This window comes from Babylonia areolata, chromosome 8 (assembly GCF_041734735.1).
Source record: "Babylonia areolata isolate BAREFJ2019XMU chromosome 8, ASM4173473v1, whole genome shotgun sequence".
NCBI classification, from domain to species: domain Eukaryota; kingdom Metazoa; phylum Mollusca; class Gastropoda; order Neogastropoda; family Buccinidae; genus Babylonia; species Babylonia areolata.
The window spans coordinates 27938161-27953376 of NC_134883.1; the positions used below are offsets into that span (position 1 = coordinate 27938161).

At 37.9% G+C, this 15216-nt stretch overlaps 1 protein-coding gene across 1 annotated transcript; it reads left to right on the forward strand.

The window, feature by feature from the left end:
* LOC143284702 (YY1-associated factor 2-like) lies at nucleotides 1–11812 on the forward strand. Its single transcript, XM_076591633.1, has 4 exons — nucleotides 1–111; nucleotides 2399–2524; nucleotides 2988–3122; nucleotides 4078–11812. Exons 1-4 carry the CDS (start codon nucleotides 86–88, stop codon nucleotides 4307–4309), a joined length of 519 nt encoding a protein of 172 aa, XP_076447748.1. The 5' UTR covers nucleotides 1–85; the 3' UTR covers nucleotides 4310–11812.
* The last annotated feature ends 3404 nt before the right edge of the window (nucleotides 11813–15216 follow it).

The window sequence follows — 15216 nt, forward strand, 5'->3', positions numbered from 1 at the left end:
GCCATCTTTGTCTCATTTGCACGAGAGAAGAGGCGAAAGGCCAGACAAAAGAACAAAGATAGTCTGAGAGGGAGTTCTTGTGAAAATGGAGGAGAAACGTGGGTCAGGAAGGTAATAGCTTATACATTGCATGGAATACTTTTAATGTTCAGTTGTTGCATTGTGTTTACAATTGGGAATTTGCGATGGTTGGTTCTGGAATGCTGACAATGTTTTGTTGTGAATCGCCAATCGGTTGTTTCGAGTTTCTCTTTATTCGTTTACACTAGCGGTCTTTGTGAATATTCCTCCAGTCCTTTTTTGCACATCATCACGTACATCACCACATTACCAGTGAAAATATGCAGTTTGGTCATTTGCAGTCTTTACAACGGATGAATTTTAACACCGATGTTACCAGTAACAAACTGAATCGAATCGCCGGCGCTATGGATTCACGTTTTTCCTTTCAGACTATTTTGTTTACTTTGTGCTTCATCAGCAACAAAACAGGTGATAGATTATATAATTGATTACACATGCAAATTTAAGATATGATGACATCGATGTACTTGCAAAGACTGAAATGTTTGCGCGCACATGCACACGCATAGTCGTAGTGGCATACACACAGACACGTGTTAATCAACTTAATGTAATATGGTACATGTTTTTCACTGATAAAGTGGTCATCTCTCTTGCTCCTTTCTCTCTCTCTCACCCCCTCTCTCTCTCCCTCCGTCTCTCTCTCTCCCTCTCTGTAGTCTAGTCCTCTCTAGTCTCAAGTCTCTCTCTCTCTCAAGCATACACACAGAGACAAACTTGTGTTGACATTATCATTGTTACACACAGGCTTGAGTCAGCACAGACTTCTTTTTTTAAGGTTTTCATTCTCACTTAATCTTACTGGATAATTATGTGTGTACAGTCTGCTTTTCATCAAAGATTAAAATTTACCATGCCAAATATGTGTGCAAACACATGTAATGATGTATACTGGCTTCAAGGGAATGTTTTTCTTTTCACTTCTTTCTACTTTGTGTGGATATGAAATCTTCCGAATTATTTCGGTTCTGGTCAGTATCAAACAATAAAGTCATCTGAACACAACTCATCTCAAACACAAGCACATCACTTCACACATAAAATGATAAAAACAAATAAAGTGCATGCAAAAGAATATTAATCTGAATTGACGAAGTATTGAATCTGACGGAGGGATCGCCCAGCTTTTCTTTGAAAGAAAATTGACCATTATTTTTTTCTTTCTGGTGATAATATTTTCTTATTAAATGATATCCATGTACTTATCGTTGGTGGGGAAACGGATTTTAGTTATACATAATACAGGAAAGAAAAGGTCCTGTTTTGGATACCATTTTTGTACTGGGTTAACATTTTCTTTATGTCTAAAGAAAATTTATTGAAAGTTTTTTTTTTTAATTATTATTATTACTTCAGTTTGATAGTTTTGATAGATACTCTCATATTTCTCTCAGAATTTGTTGTTCTTTGTTTTGTTCTTGCATTCTTCTTCAGTAAAGCTTTCTTCTTTCCACTTGTTTTGACTTGGTGCTCATGCAGTTTGGAGCAGGGGAATTTCTCTTTGGCTATTTGTTGCCAAATTCCGGCCAACTGATGCCAGTCAAGCTCCAGATCAGTGCCAGCACTTGACTTGAGATAATGGTGCAGATCTCTGGCCCCCTTTCCCACTGTTAAAAGTATTGTCAGTAGTGGCTTAGTTAAATATAAAACCAGAATCAAAAGAGACTGTCTCAAATTTTGCAGAGAAGCATTTTGCATCATGATCATGTTTAACTCATGAATGTGTTGCTGTTGGATCTTGGAGTTGATGTCTCACTCTGTAGTTGGCAACAAGCAAGGGATAGCAAGCTATAATCCATCCCCAGAGGACAAACTAGCTATCTCTTGTTTCAATTGCAGGCAGTCACTATTTGAAGTTTGTGGAGGATGAAAAAAGCTGTGCACCTTTAACTGAGTTACTGAGGTTTCATCTTGTCTGATGTTTATTGTAATGTTAGTTCTGGTTATTTTTCGTTCTTTTACTCTTTGACTGTTTGAGTATTTCAGTTTCAGTTACTGGTTTGAACTGGCAAAAAGGGCTGAGATGGAGTTGGTAGCTGGTGAGAAAATGAGAAAGTGAGAATTCTGGAACAGATTATGTGGGAGATCCCCTACCCCACACCCCAAACCCAACCCCCCCAAAAAAAGATAATTGTGTGTCACTTTGTCTGTGTGGAAGTGTGTGTTTGGCATGGCAGTCAGGAAACAGTTGACATTTTATTAGTGCAGTTGTTACATCGGTTCTGCTGTAGTCTAGTTATTGTCTAGATCACTTACCATTACTCATCATCAACTGTGTTAAATAACAGCTAAATTAATTTTTTTGTTATTAAAGAGGGTCAAAACGCCAAGCAAAAGTGGCAGATGATGGCTTTTGGGACTGCTCTGTCTGCACCTTCAAAAACTCACCTGAGGCATACAAATGCGAGATGTGTGATGTACGGAAAGGCACCTCCACACGGTTAGTATGCGATGATTTTTATTAAATTGTAGCCAAGAATTTTGTGTGTGTGTGTTCTTACGTTTTGTTTTTATATCAGCATGATCTGTCTTTGATCCATTCTTACCAAATGCATTTAGAATTATGATTTATAATTATATATGTATGTAATATGTTGTTTATTAAGAAATTGACAGTGGATACGGTATGAAAATGAGACAGACAACAACAACAACAAAAAAAGAATTTGCAGAAGATTGGTCACATAGTTAACTTACTGAACTGTGGTTGACATTTATCCTACTTCCTTGGGGTTAGCAAATGTCGATAGAAGTATCGCAGCCATCATTTCATTTATAACATACTTTTAATTACACATTTTCTATATATTATAGTATGTTCAGTGTTCATCTAAGATGATATTACTTGTTATTAGACTAAATTATCACAGCCAGTTATGCTCATGACTGTCATTTTTTTTCAGAAAACCTCGCATCAACCCACAGTTGGCACAGCAGGTAGAACAGCAGTTTGCTCCTCCGCCAACAAAAAAAGAGAGATCCACTTCAGAAAGAAAAAAAGAGAAACAGCATAGGGAACGAAGAGAACAACAGAATGGGTGAGTATCTTGTGAAGATGCTTGCTTTCACAGTATCAGTGTTGGCGCATGTGCAGTCTGCACTGTTAAGTACCAGTGTAACACTGGTAGCAAGCTGCTGCTGGCTGCTTGTGTGCAGTGTTTGATGTAGAGCCAGAGCAATAGATTGAGCATTACAAGAGTTGCTCCCCTTTGATTATTGCAAGAGTTGCTTCCCTTGGCTCTTCCTGTTTCATTGCTGTGATAAATGTGCGAGAATCAGTTGCAAGGACCCACCGTGGAACACAGTCTTGTTTCCAGTGACCCATGAGTCATTTGCAGACACAGTGTGTCAGTAGTAGAGGACATAGTTCTGAACATGAAAATAATCTGTAGTAAGAGGTGTTTGACAATTCATTTCATATACAAAGGTCATAATGTAGAATTATCAACTCCTCATACAGTTCTTTTATTTTTTTTTTTTTTTTCAAATATTACTAATCAGAGTTGAAAACATTTGTAGGTTGCCATCAGCGAGAGCTTTTCATTCAGGTTAGTGACTGAAATATTGATCATTTCACAACAGAATGTTCCTAGATAATGATGTAAATGACTTTTGCAAGCGAACAAAAGGAAATTTACCATTACCAAAGACATGTGCTCCATTGGAAGCTCTAAGTATGATATCCTTCGGGGTTTGTTTGTTTTTTTAATTCATGTTCTGAATGACAATCATTTAGCTTTATTATCTGTTGTGTTTTATCAGTAAATGATTTAATGATTTTTCTACAATGTGTCAATATTAATGGTATGTAGTGTATGTGTGTGTTTAGTGTTTGTATGTGTTTATTTGTGAGACTGTTACGTGTATGTGTACTTGTGGGGTGATGTTGGTTCAAGGGCCTGGGTTCAGATCATTTTGAAATTTTCTTTTGTATTACAGAAAGAAAGCAACAACTTATTAACACAATTCTGATGCATTCTTGATCTTTTTCAGACCTCCAAGGTTAAAGAACATTGACCGAAGTAAAGGGAAACAGTTCAAAGTGACCTGCAATAATGTTACAGTCGTCATTACAGACTATCCGTTAGAAACTGTGCCAGATGTGCGGTCCTCAGACAGCCATATTTCCTCTGATGCTTCAGACACAAATTCTTCTGCGCCCTCACATGATTTACAGACGGACGTTTCTGCTGGAAGCACCTCCACATCCGGTGTCAATACGTAGATTGTGCTTGTGGGGGGGTTTTGTTGGGGTTTTTTTTTGTTGTTTTTTTTGTTTTGTTTTTTTCTTTTTTCTTTTTTATATCAAAGACAAAATTGTGGCAATGTTCAGACTGGAAAACAACGGGAGAGCTGTCTGCAACTGGTGATGAAGGAGACTTGACTGATGACAGCAGACAGTGACTGTGGTTGGTACTTGTGATGTGTCCTACAGGTTCTCATACAATGATATCCCTGCATGTTCTCTTGTTTCAATGACAGTGGAGCTGGAAGGAAGGCAAGTTGTAGTGGTTTGTTGTCTGCAGCACTTCCAATAGGGCCATCAAGTATAGATACATATATATATATATTTCTGTTGATGTTGAAACAAGGTACACTTTCCCCTTCCCCTGGAACCTGTAAGAGGACATATGTTGGTGCATTGTGTGAAGTAAGAGGGAAAATGATTATGAGATTGAATGTGTTGAAGGGAAAGAAATATGTATATATTGGAGTATATGTGAGCGAGGAAAAGTTAGGGCACATTCTGTCATTGTCACTAAGCAGAGAATATGTTTTAATGATTACAACAGTCAGCTGTTTGCCATATGCAGAGAACCCCTTGGAACTGATAGGTTACAGGTAACTATTATTTTTTTAAGACAGTTTTTCTTTTCTTTTTTTTAAAACTCATTTAATGTTGATACCAGATACCCAGTTTCAGGGTTTGGGGATAAACAAGGTCTCAAGGCAGCTGATAGTATCCATTATTTGTCACAGTGTTTTCATCTTTAGAAAGTGGACACACATTCTTAACGCAGGTACACTGCATGAAAAATGGTCACTTTGACTGATTTTAAGGTGATAATGTCAAGAGATGAAAGGTGAGAACAGGCTGAGGAGTGTGTACACCACAAACTCCTAATGAACTAATGATCATTATTGATGCTGTTTATTAACTTGGTTCATTTTTTTTTTTTTTAGTGCAGATTGTTTCTTTTTCAGATCTAGTGCTCTATTGCAAGTCTTGAATCTTTGTGACAAATTTAAAAAAAACACCTTAATTTCTCTTGAACCAGATAAGTAAGGGATGAGTTCCAGAATATTATGTGTTAGTCTGTTCGACCAAAACTGCTATTGGTGACATTTTTACGTCACAAATGGGTTGTTTGGTTAGCCAAAATTTATGTCTTTCTCTGCGATGATTAATGTTCATATTTTACCTTAACGAGATGTAGCTTTTGATAATTTGATGATTTTGTGGTTATACGTTTTCCAGTGATGAGAGAGCGTGTGTTTATCTTTTCATGTGTGTGTGACAGACAAATAAGATAAATACATTTGCTAAGTGGTAGTTTAACTGATTTATGTTACAATGATACTTAGCTTGCTTTTCAGTTCATGAGAGAAAGAAACCAAAAACTTTGTCTACATGTCATGATATGCCAGTTTTGTATGAATGACTAGTGATCAGGTAACACCTTTGCATTTTGCATATTCTGTAGATATATATCGTCCAAACCGTTTGTTAACCTGGGGGCTGGGGAATCCCAGAGGCTTTGTGGGTTGTGGGAAGACATTGAGGTCAGGAGAAACCAGGAAAGAAATGAAAAAAAAGTGCACCCAAGCCAATAAGTTGAAACCACTTAAAACTTCAGGTATCAGCTTTTGTCATGAAGAACAGACACAAAGCAAGAAATATTCTCCAAATTAGAAGCTCCTCTCCAAAACCTTTGACTAAACAATAAAAGAAAAATAAAATTATTTAATTTGGGACATGTAAAAATAAGGATATAAATTGTGTACTGAAATGCAGAATGGAAATTACATATAGGGGAAGTATGAAAAGACATGAACGGCTTAAAGAATTTGAACACTGGCAGATCAGTTAGTGTTAGTCTTGAAATTGGATAGATATTAGGTCACATTTTTAATGCATACGGAGACCTTGCTTTAGGAAACACCTCTCTCTGATTTAGTCTAAAGAGCTCATTTGAGGCAAAATTATAATAGTCACTTCCACCTTTCTGTCTTTTTTTTCTGTACTGTAAGGCGAAGGTTTTTTCTACACACTTAGATACTTCTTAACCAGCTTTCTGTTTATTCACTTGGACCTGTTCTTTGTAGATTGCCAGATCATTATCTGACATCCAGCAATCAGTGGTTTGATTAACATGTCTTAAGTTGAACTTTTTCCCTGTTGTTTCATCTTTCAGTTAAGCTGATATTTGCCTTTCCAATCATGTGTGCACATCTCACTTGGACAACCAGGCCAGTACTCAGTGATGTTGAACTGAATGTGTTTTGATATTATATATTATCCCAAGTAAAGGTAATGGTTTTAATTGATATTTGAATTTTAATGCCATGATCATGATGAAGTTTGTTGGAGCAGTGCTTTGCAGTTTGTTGAATGTAAACTAAAAGCAGTGTTTTGATGATCGTTCCATGTGAAGAGACATTTTCTTTTTCTTCCCCTTTTCTGATTTTTTATACATCGTATCTTATCATGCCATAATTTTCAGGTAACAGAGTGATGCTTTTTCCGAAATTGTGTGTCGCCTTATCATTGTCTCTGGAAGTTGCCCATGTTTGACCAGTGCTGTACTCAAATTGCACACATGCATGTGTCCAGAATCTAGGTTTATGGCTATGTCAATAGTGTGTGTGTTGGCATGGCTTGATAGACGTGTCTTGTGAGCTCAACTCAAACTGCAGCAGATGTATATTCTGCCTGGAGGTATTCCAAGCAGTGTTCCCATAAGTGTAACTTTCAGAGGTTGACTTTGATCCTTGGATTAAAAGAAGGAAAAAGGGTCGTCTTTTTACCTTGGGGGTTAACTAAGATGAAAGATTATACTGAATGTGATCAGTGCACAGCCAAGGACTGAAGCTGTGATGAATGGTACTGTAAGATTAAATCAGGCAGCCAGAAAGCAATTGCTCCTTTATAAAATTTTAAAAATTCAGACAATTACAACAGTCAATGCCTAGTGCAGTGAGGGAACACAGTCATCATGTGTATGCACTTTTTCATTGCATTTCAGTTTTCAATTGCATTGTCATGTCTCGGTGCAGCTTCTACAGTCTGGATTTAGATTGGATGCGTTTGTAAGTATCAGAAGCCAGTAATCAGAAAGCTGCTTGAAAAATGGAGAGAAAAAAGGTGTGTTTTTTTAATACCAATTCCAGCTTTTTTTCTTTTTTTTTTGCTTTTTTTTTTTTAAATGGATGAAGAAAAACAAGATAAGATACATGCCTCTGTCAAAACAAATCAGTCTGCTTTTTTTTTTTTCAGGTCAGAAGGCAATAAGGCTTGGTTATGGTGTTTTTTTTGTATGGGTGATAATGGTGAAGATGTTCAAAAAGAAAAAGGGGGTACACTGTGCTATCCAAAGCACTTTGTGGTTGAAAAATATGGAGATGCTTCTTTGTTAGCTCCGCTGTTTGCCTTGTGGTTAAATTGTACGACTTCTTTTAACTAGAAGTGGTAACATTGGGATCAGTGTTGTGTGCAGGTGTATGTTTAAGCTTGAGTGCATGTGTGAAAAAGATGCGACAAACATTTTGAAAGGTTTGGCTGTGGAGATATTGCATTTGCATGTTTACATGTAAATATTCACATAATATTAAACAGTTACAAACAGACAAGAAGTCTTGATGATTTGAACATTCGGTTGTATGCTGGGGATTAAAAAGAAAAGTTGTGAGAGAAGTAACTGGTGAATAAAATGTTTGTGTTTTCAGTCAGCAATAATAGAACTTTGATGATAGCATTGCTTGTGTTTAGTTTACAGATACAGAGTGTTGGAAAGTCTGATGAGGATTTCATGACAGGATAAAACTACAAACATACTTGTACACATACACATGGGCACATGCATGAACACATGAACATGCACACATACAACAATTGAACTTTTTTTTTTTTTAAATCCTCACTCAGGGGAAACTGTAAACTAAAACAAAACCAAAAATCATTTTCACACACAGTAGAGAAAGTGTGGTGTTTGAAAAGTGTGCAGCCAAGCTTAGCAGATAACGAAAACTAGTTTTGGAATATACATAGTTTTGTTGCAGGGATTTCTTTACTTCTGTTGCTGGGTTTTAAAAATGCTAGAGGTTTGTCTCTTACCTGATAGTATTACAGGAAGATGTTAATGCATTGTGTGCATGCACACATACACACAACAAAAATACACATACATACCAAACAGCTCAAAGTAACACACATTTGCATATCTATACATGCACATGTTTCAGCACTTAGAAATGCACATTAGCAGCAACAGTTTCAGCACAAAATTTGATGAGCACATGTAGACGTAGAGCTAAGAGTTGGCACAAACACACACACCTTATGCACATTAACAGCAAAAAAAGTTCAGCATAAATGTACACATGTAAGCACAGTAACACCAAGATCAGCAGCAGCAGCAAAAAAGAAAGTAACAAAAAAGTCATGACAATGCAATCAGAGGAACAGACCAGCTTTATGTACAGTTGGTGATGTTTGATCAAAGAAAGTCAAAGTTTAGGACAACAGCAGATGTTCAGCCAACACCAAAATACCAGTCACTGCATCTTCCTGTATGAGTCGGTCAACTTTGCACCAATTAAGAAATAAATTATGAAAAAACGGGAATGATGTAACGTGCACTTATATGACATAACAAGATCATTGGCAAAACAGTGGAAGGGTAGCAGAGCAATAATTGCTCAGTTTTGGGGGTGTTTTTTGTTGTTTTTTCTTGGCTTGCAATCAGAAAAGCACATCACTTATATTACTTTAAAGATTAGAATGTTAGAAATCAGTTCACAATTTTGACAGTTTGTGGTATGTGAAAGTACTGAAACATCAATCAGTGTCATGGTAATACTATTAGAGTCCCGCATCCACCACATTATTTCTACCTCTTTCTTTTCTTTCTGTCTTCATCCTTTGTAGGTCTGACAGGAAAGGCAACCTCTGACTACAAATGCCACATTTGTACTTTATGTGCATTTGTTTAGTTCCTCAGATGATACTAGTTCATGTGCTTTTTTATTTTTTTTTAATGTAGATGTTTATGGTATTGCTTGATCACATAGTCATCATTTATGTGCAAGATATACGTGCACAAGTGCATCCTTATATACGCACACTGAAAAAATAGTTGCTTTGGACTTGTGTTGTTTTTTTTATAATTTCTCTGCTTTGAAAACAGATTTTGTAAAAAAAATTTTGGTGTGTTTTTTTATTTGAGGTAACTGGTATCACTGGTGTCCGTTTATTTGCATAGAATGATTGATATACACCTGTTTTTCTGTTTTCAGTTTTGGTTTACATGCCAAATTTGTGTGATAATTGATATTAATGATGTTATACAGTTATTTCTTGAAAGTCGTATGATGAATTCTGGATGTGTATTTTTTTAATGGTGGTAAGCCGTTCAGTCCTGAGTGGTCAGCTGCGCTATAAACATTACTGAACATGTGGCATCCAAGCAAAGTGCAAACAACTGTTTAATTACAGATACTTGATCCAAATAACTTGTGATACACCACCCTGAAGTGAGTACACCTGGGCTTGAAGTCAAAAATTGGTGTTAGATTGCCACCAACACTTTGAAGAAAACCCAAGTCCTCTTCTTCTTGTCTGGAAACTCTCCAGTTTCTTCCTGCTCCTGGTCACCCATCCCCTGGCGCCATGACCTGGAGGCAGACATGAAGAGGACAGGCCATACCTGGGGACAGCTGGAGCGACTGGCACAGGACTGGGACTGGAGAGCACTTGTTGGTGATCAGTGTCCCAACAGGCATAAAGAGATCCCCTCCCCCTGCCCTGCCCTCCTCCTTCCCCTTCCCTCCCTCCCAGGAAGATTGAAAACTGCAGCTTTAGGGAGAAGATGAGTTCAGTTGTTATTTTGTTTTATTGTATGTAATGCGTAGAAACAGTTCATCTGTATTTGGTGCTGTAAGTCTATAACACTCACTAGCTGAATCCAGCCAGATTGTATGTTGGAGTGTATGTGTGCACAAATAATTATTTTGGTTTCTTTTGCTGGTTGGTTGTTAACTGGGTGTATGGGAACCATAAGTGAAGGTGATTTTAAAAGAACATTGTGTGTTCAGGCTTGAAACAGACTCTTGGCTCAGTCACTGGTATTCATTTTTCCCCTATGTACTGAAAGTAGATTGTGGTGATTGTGTACATACAAGTTTGCCCAAACTTGAATGCAAATATCCCAGCAAACAAGAGGCAGTGGGGACTTGTTTTGTCAGAAATAGAACTTGAGACACCTGCTGACATATCTGAGAGATGAATGATGTTTCAAAATGAATGGAGAAAAGCTTTGATTGTGCAGCTGGGGAATACTGAAATCTGACATAACTTCTGTAGGGGTGATTCAAAATGGACTGGCAAGAGTGTGGTTTGAAATGGAAAGGACAAGAACAACACTGTGCACTACACACAAGCAGCTATATCATGTGGTAGCATAAATGAACTTTTCCAAAAGTAAGCAGAATGAAAGCTTTTTGTTGGAATCTGATGTGTTCAATAGTCATGTTGAGCAAAAACCAGTCAGAAATGTTAACACCTTGACTGCTGTTGTCTGTAGATGAATATGCATGTGAAGGGCTGTCACCTCAGTGAGACAGAACCCACAAGTCAGTAATTCTGTCATCATTCTCTTCTAGGATTTCTTCCACTTGGGGTTGCATCACTTATGATCAGCAAAATTGATTATACCAATGAAGACGCACAACAAAGTGTAACCGCCTTTGCTCATTGATCTCATTTCACCAAGGTTTAGCATTGATGGGGTTAAATATGTTTAAAAGTTTGGCAATTTTTAGAGGTTGAGTTGGAATGATAGGTCATTCAGTTTGCATGCAACATATCACGTCTTTCCCACTTATTCACTTGCGACATTGAAATGGCCTCCACATCTGGTTTGACAGCAGCATTACATGAATTCAGTTGCTTCACACATCATCATTCTTATTGAGGTGGCCTTTGTGATACCTACTGCAATATACTCTTAAGATTCACTTTCATTCAGACAACATTGAAACTGGGCACTATTGACACGTTTTTATGGGTGTAAATTGGATTTTAAAAAACAAACAAAAAAACATGCAAATAGATCACATCAGACAACCGAACAAAAACAAGAAATGTTTTAAGAAAGGAAATGGTTTACATGTACAGTTTAGATATGAAATTTAAATAGCATTCAGTGAAGTTAGACTGATAAAAATAAAAGTGGTTTCATCAGCATTGGATGGATTGTATCCATGTTTGACTGCACTGTAACAGGGTTTTGCGGTGATGAACGAGTGAGGGTTGCGTGCGCACGCTGCTGTACACAGTCACAATAATTTGTGTTGTCCACCATCTTTTCTTTGCTTGCTAGTAATGTTAAGGAGAGTTTGGAGAATTTGTGATTCTCTTGTGGAATCCTTTGCCATAAAAATGTTTTTCCTGTATGTCAGATATGATAAAATATATGTTTTTAAATTAAAAAAGAAGATACATCCTGTAGTTTCTCCCTTTGTGTCAGTGAACGGAAAATTGTGAATGGGTTGAAAATGGAATTTATTGGCTTTAGTTCTTTCACTGTTTTGTATGCATGTATCTATTTGATTTGTGTTGTTTAAAAAAAAAAATTGCTATGTAAACAGAGTAACATGAAAACTACATCCATATTTGGTGATGAATGACCGACAATAATGCATCAGTTACATGTCTGTGTGAGTTTGTGTGTTTGTGCGTGACAAAAGCCTGAGTGACACCGGAAACGAATGATGATCACCCAAAGGCAGCTCTTAGTCAGCTCTGCCCAGGTAGGTAGACTGCTGTGTAAATGGCCGTGTTTATAAAGCACTTTCAGCTTGGTCTCAGACTGAGTATAGGCACTGTCAGTATCTGTATCATCATCACTATCTTGGCAAATTAAGACCTTGCTTTCTCTGACAAAACATGATTTGTGAATCACTGAATGTATGGATATTATTTCTGTCAGAGAAAGGGTAAATACATGGTACAATCGGTGCCTTTTCAAATATTGTTTGATGCATTTGGTGTTTTTCCACAGATCATACTGAGGATATTTAGCATAATTCATGCTTTTTCAAAGTTACTACTAGAGTTCTTCATCTGTTTTGACCCTATTCCCCTTGAAAATAGATCATAAAAAAGGAGCACAACTATAGTATTCACATAAATACAATCTGAACTTTAGTATTCAGAGATACAAGAATCTGAATTTGGAACTAACGGAAGGTTAAGGTTAAAGGAGACAGGAAGAGACCTGTATAACTGGGATATAATCATTAAGTCTTGCAATGATGATACAAGCAAGCGGTGCTGCAATTCAATGATGAACCCCCTTCTGGAACAGGTCCCATCATTGGTCATAGCAGATGCGTGGCAGTCGGTCATTGGTGTGGGTTGATGGAACACTTCAGTCTTACTCAGACTGTCAGTCCAAACAGTCCTGAGGACTGAAAAGCCATCAGAATCATCTGCGGGTTCATGTCATCATGGGCCACAGGCACACAGTCAGCAGCGAATATGGCTTCTTGGAGATTGTTGAGTCAAAGGTCCAAGCTTCTGTAAAACATGAAACATAACTGCTGCTACAAACATCACTAGCTACTTCAATTCCAACAAAAAAAAGTTCTGCGCACAATATTTAATTTCTCTCACAGCACTACTCATTTTTTTTAGAACCTTCCAGAGATGCCACAGAATTATTCTAAACCTACGTTACAGTTCTTGGAATATATTTACGATGCATAATCTACATCAATATCTGATTTTGAAAGCAGTACCTCACCTGATGTCTTCTTGGAGTCCCCTGCGACATCCTTGATCTAGGAGCTTAAATATAAATGATTTCCTCATACAGATCAATCAGGACAAAGTTTGTGGTGGTTTTGTTTGTTTTTGTGTGTGTGTGTGTTTTTGTTTTGTTTTGTTTTTAATAAAAGCTTCTTGGTTGTTTTTCTTTAATACTAGTTTGATAACCTTAGCAGTTATAATCAAGAGTTTATGACATCTCTTGTGAAATTCAAAAGATCTCAAAATGCAACTGATGGGTCAGGTGAATACAAATTCCCAATCAGATTTTGTACTGGACTATAAATCACATTTGGATTTCTGAAAGTGTAACATGGATTTAAATCAAATAGAATGGGTTACAGCTGCAAACAAATGCCATTACTGCTGAAGAACAGCTACAACTGTAAAAGCAGAAGTACAGTCGAACAGGTATTTATACCTGCCTACACTTTGAGAAAAATACCAATACCAGAGTGGTACAATGTCTTTGAAGATTTCAAAAAGACATTTGACAGAGAGGCATTATCAGCAACAATGAAAACAAAATCTGGTAAAAGCTTATAAACACCATCCAGCAACTATGCTGAAAAGTGGTCAGTGCAGTCATGACACAGGGTGAAATTTGAGAGTGGTTGTATTCTTTGGAAGGAGTTTGTCAGGGTTGCCTTCTGTCTCCCTCGCTGTCCAGCATTTTCCTGAAACACATCATGACTGACACACTTAAAGATCATGTCAACATTAGAGGAAGAACCATCAGAAGCTTTCACTTCTCAGGTGGTTCTTCCTTCAATGCTGACTGTGCTAATATATGTATATAATGTGTGTGTACACACACACGCACACATACACACACACACATGCATATATATATATATATAAATTGTGTGTGTGTGTGCAACTATCTGCTCTCAGGTGCGGAAGAATGACAACAGAACGGGCAATCTCAACCCAAGTAGCACTGACTGGCTTTAAAGGAATGAAGTCCACCCAGTTTATCTGTCCATTTCATTGTTTGATAAAGATAAGCCATGATCAAGGTCTGGAAATCACCGGGGCCAAGCAACTGAACACGTTATGTGTGTGTGTATGTGAGCGCGTCGTGTGTGTGTGAGAGAGAGAGAGTGCATCAGTGTGTGTGTATGCGTGTGTTTGTGTGTCTGTGTGTGATTTGCTCACATGTGTGTCACAGAGAGACGTTTCGGACGCTTTTTATTGGCATTGGCCTAACCAGAGTGAGAGAGAAAGAAACGAGAGAGAGACGCTTCAGACGCTTTTTATTGACACTGGCCTAACCAGAGAGAGAAAGAAAGAAACGAGAGAGAGACGCTTCAGACGTTTTTTATTGACATTGGCCTGACCAGAGAGAGAGAGAGAAGAAACAAACTGAAACGAGGAGTAAGTGGATGAAGATGTGTGGAGAAGGAAAGACAACTGCTCTTGATCTTTATGCCCTCTCTTGATCCCCACAACATGCAGTGGCCCACGAAGTCTTAATTGCTTACACTGATTTCCATTTGATGTGGTGTAGCGCATACGGATTTGTCCGAACGCAGTGACGCCTCCTTGAGCTGCTGATACTGATACTCATACATTTCTAAATAACTCACTCACTCACTCACTCATTCCCTTGACCGCTGGGGTCGTTGGGGGGACATGAGGAAGATGTCATAGCTCGCCACGCCGTTCTGTTGGCAGCTGTCGTGAGATTTGGCATCGTCATTTTGGTCCATTCCTTGACGTTGTCGGACCAGCTCTTTCTCTGCCGCCCCCGTCTAAATAACAGACTGAGGCAAAACCAGTATCAGTGTCAGTAGACTGGAGGTGACAAAGCGTCATTCGGCGGACAAATCCATATACGCTACACCACATCTGCCAAGCAGATGCCTGGCCAGCAGCGTAACCCAACGCGCTTAGTCAGGCCTTGAGGAAAAAATAAAAAAATAAAACCAGTGTGTTGCAAATATGACTAATAATGTGTAGTGGAAGGTTACTGACCTCAGAGTACAGTTCCTATGCACCTGAATATTGGCAGCTTGACAGATTCTTCTTTCATGTTCGTTTGTTTGCCGTTGGTGTTTTTTTTTTGTTTGTTTGTTTTTGTT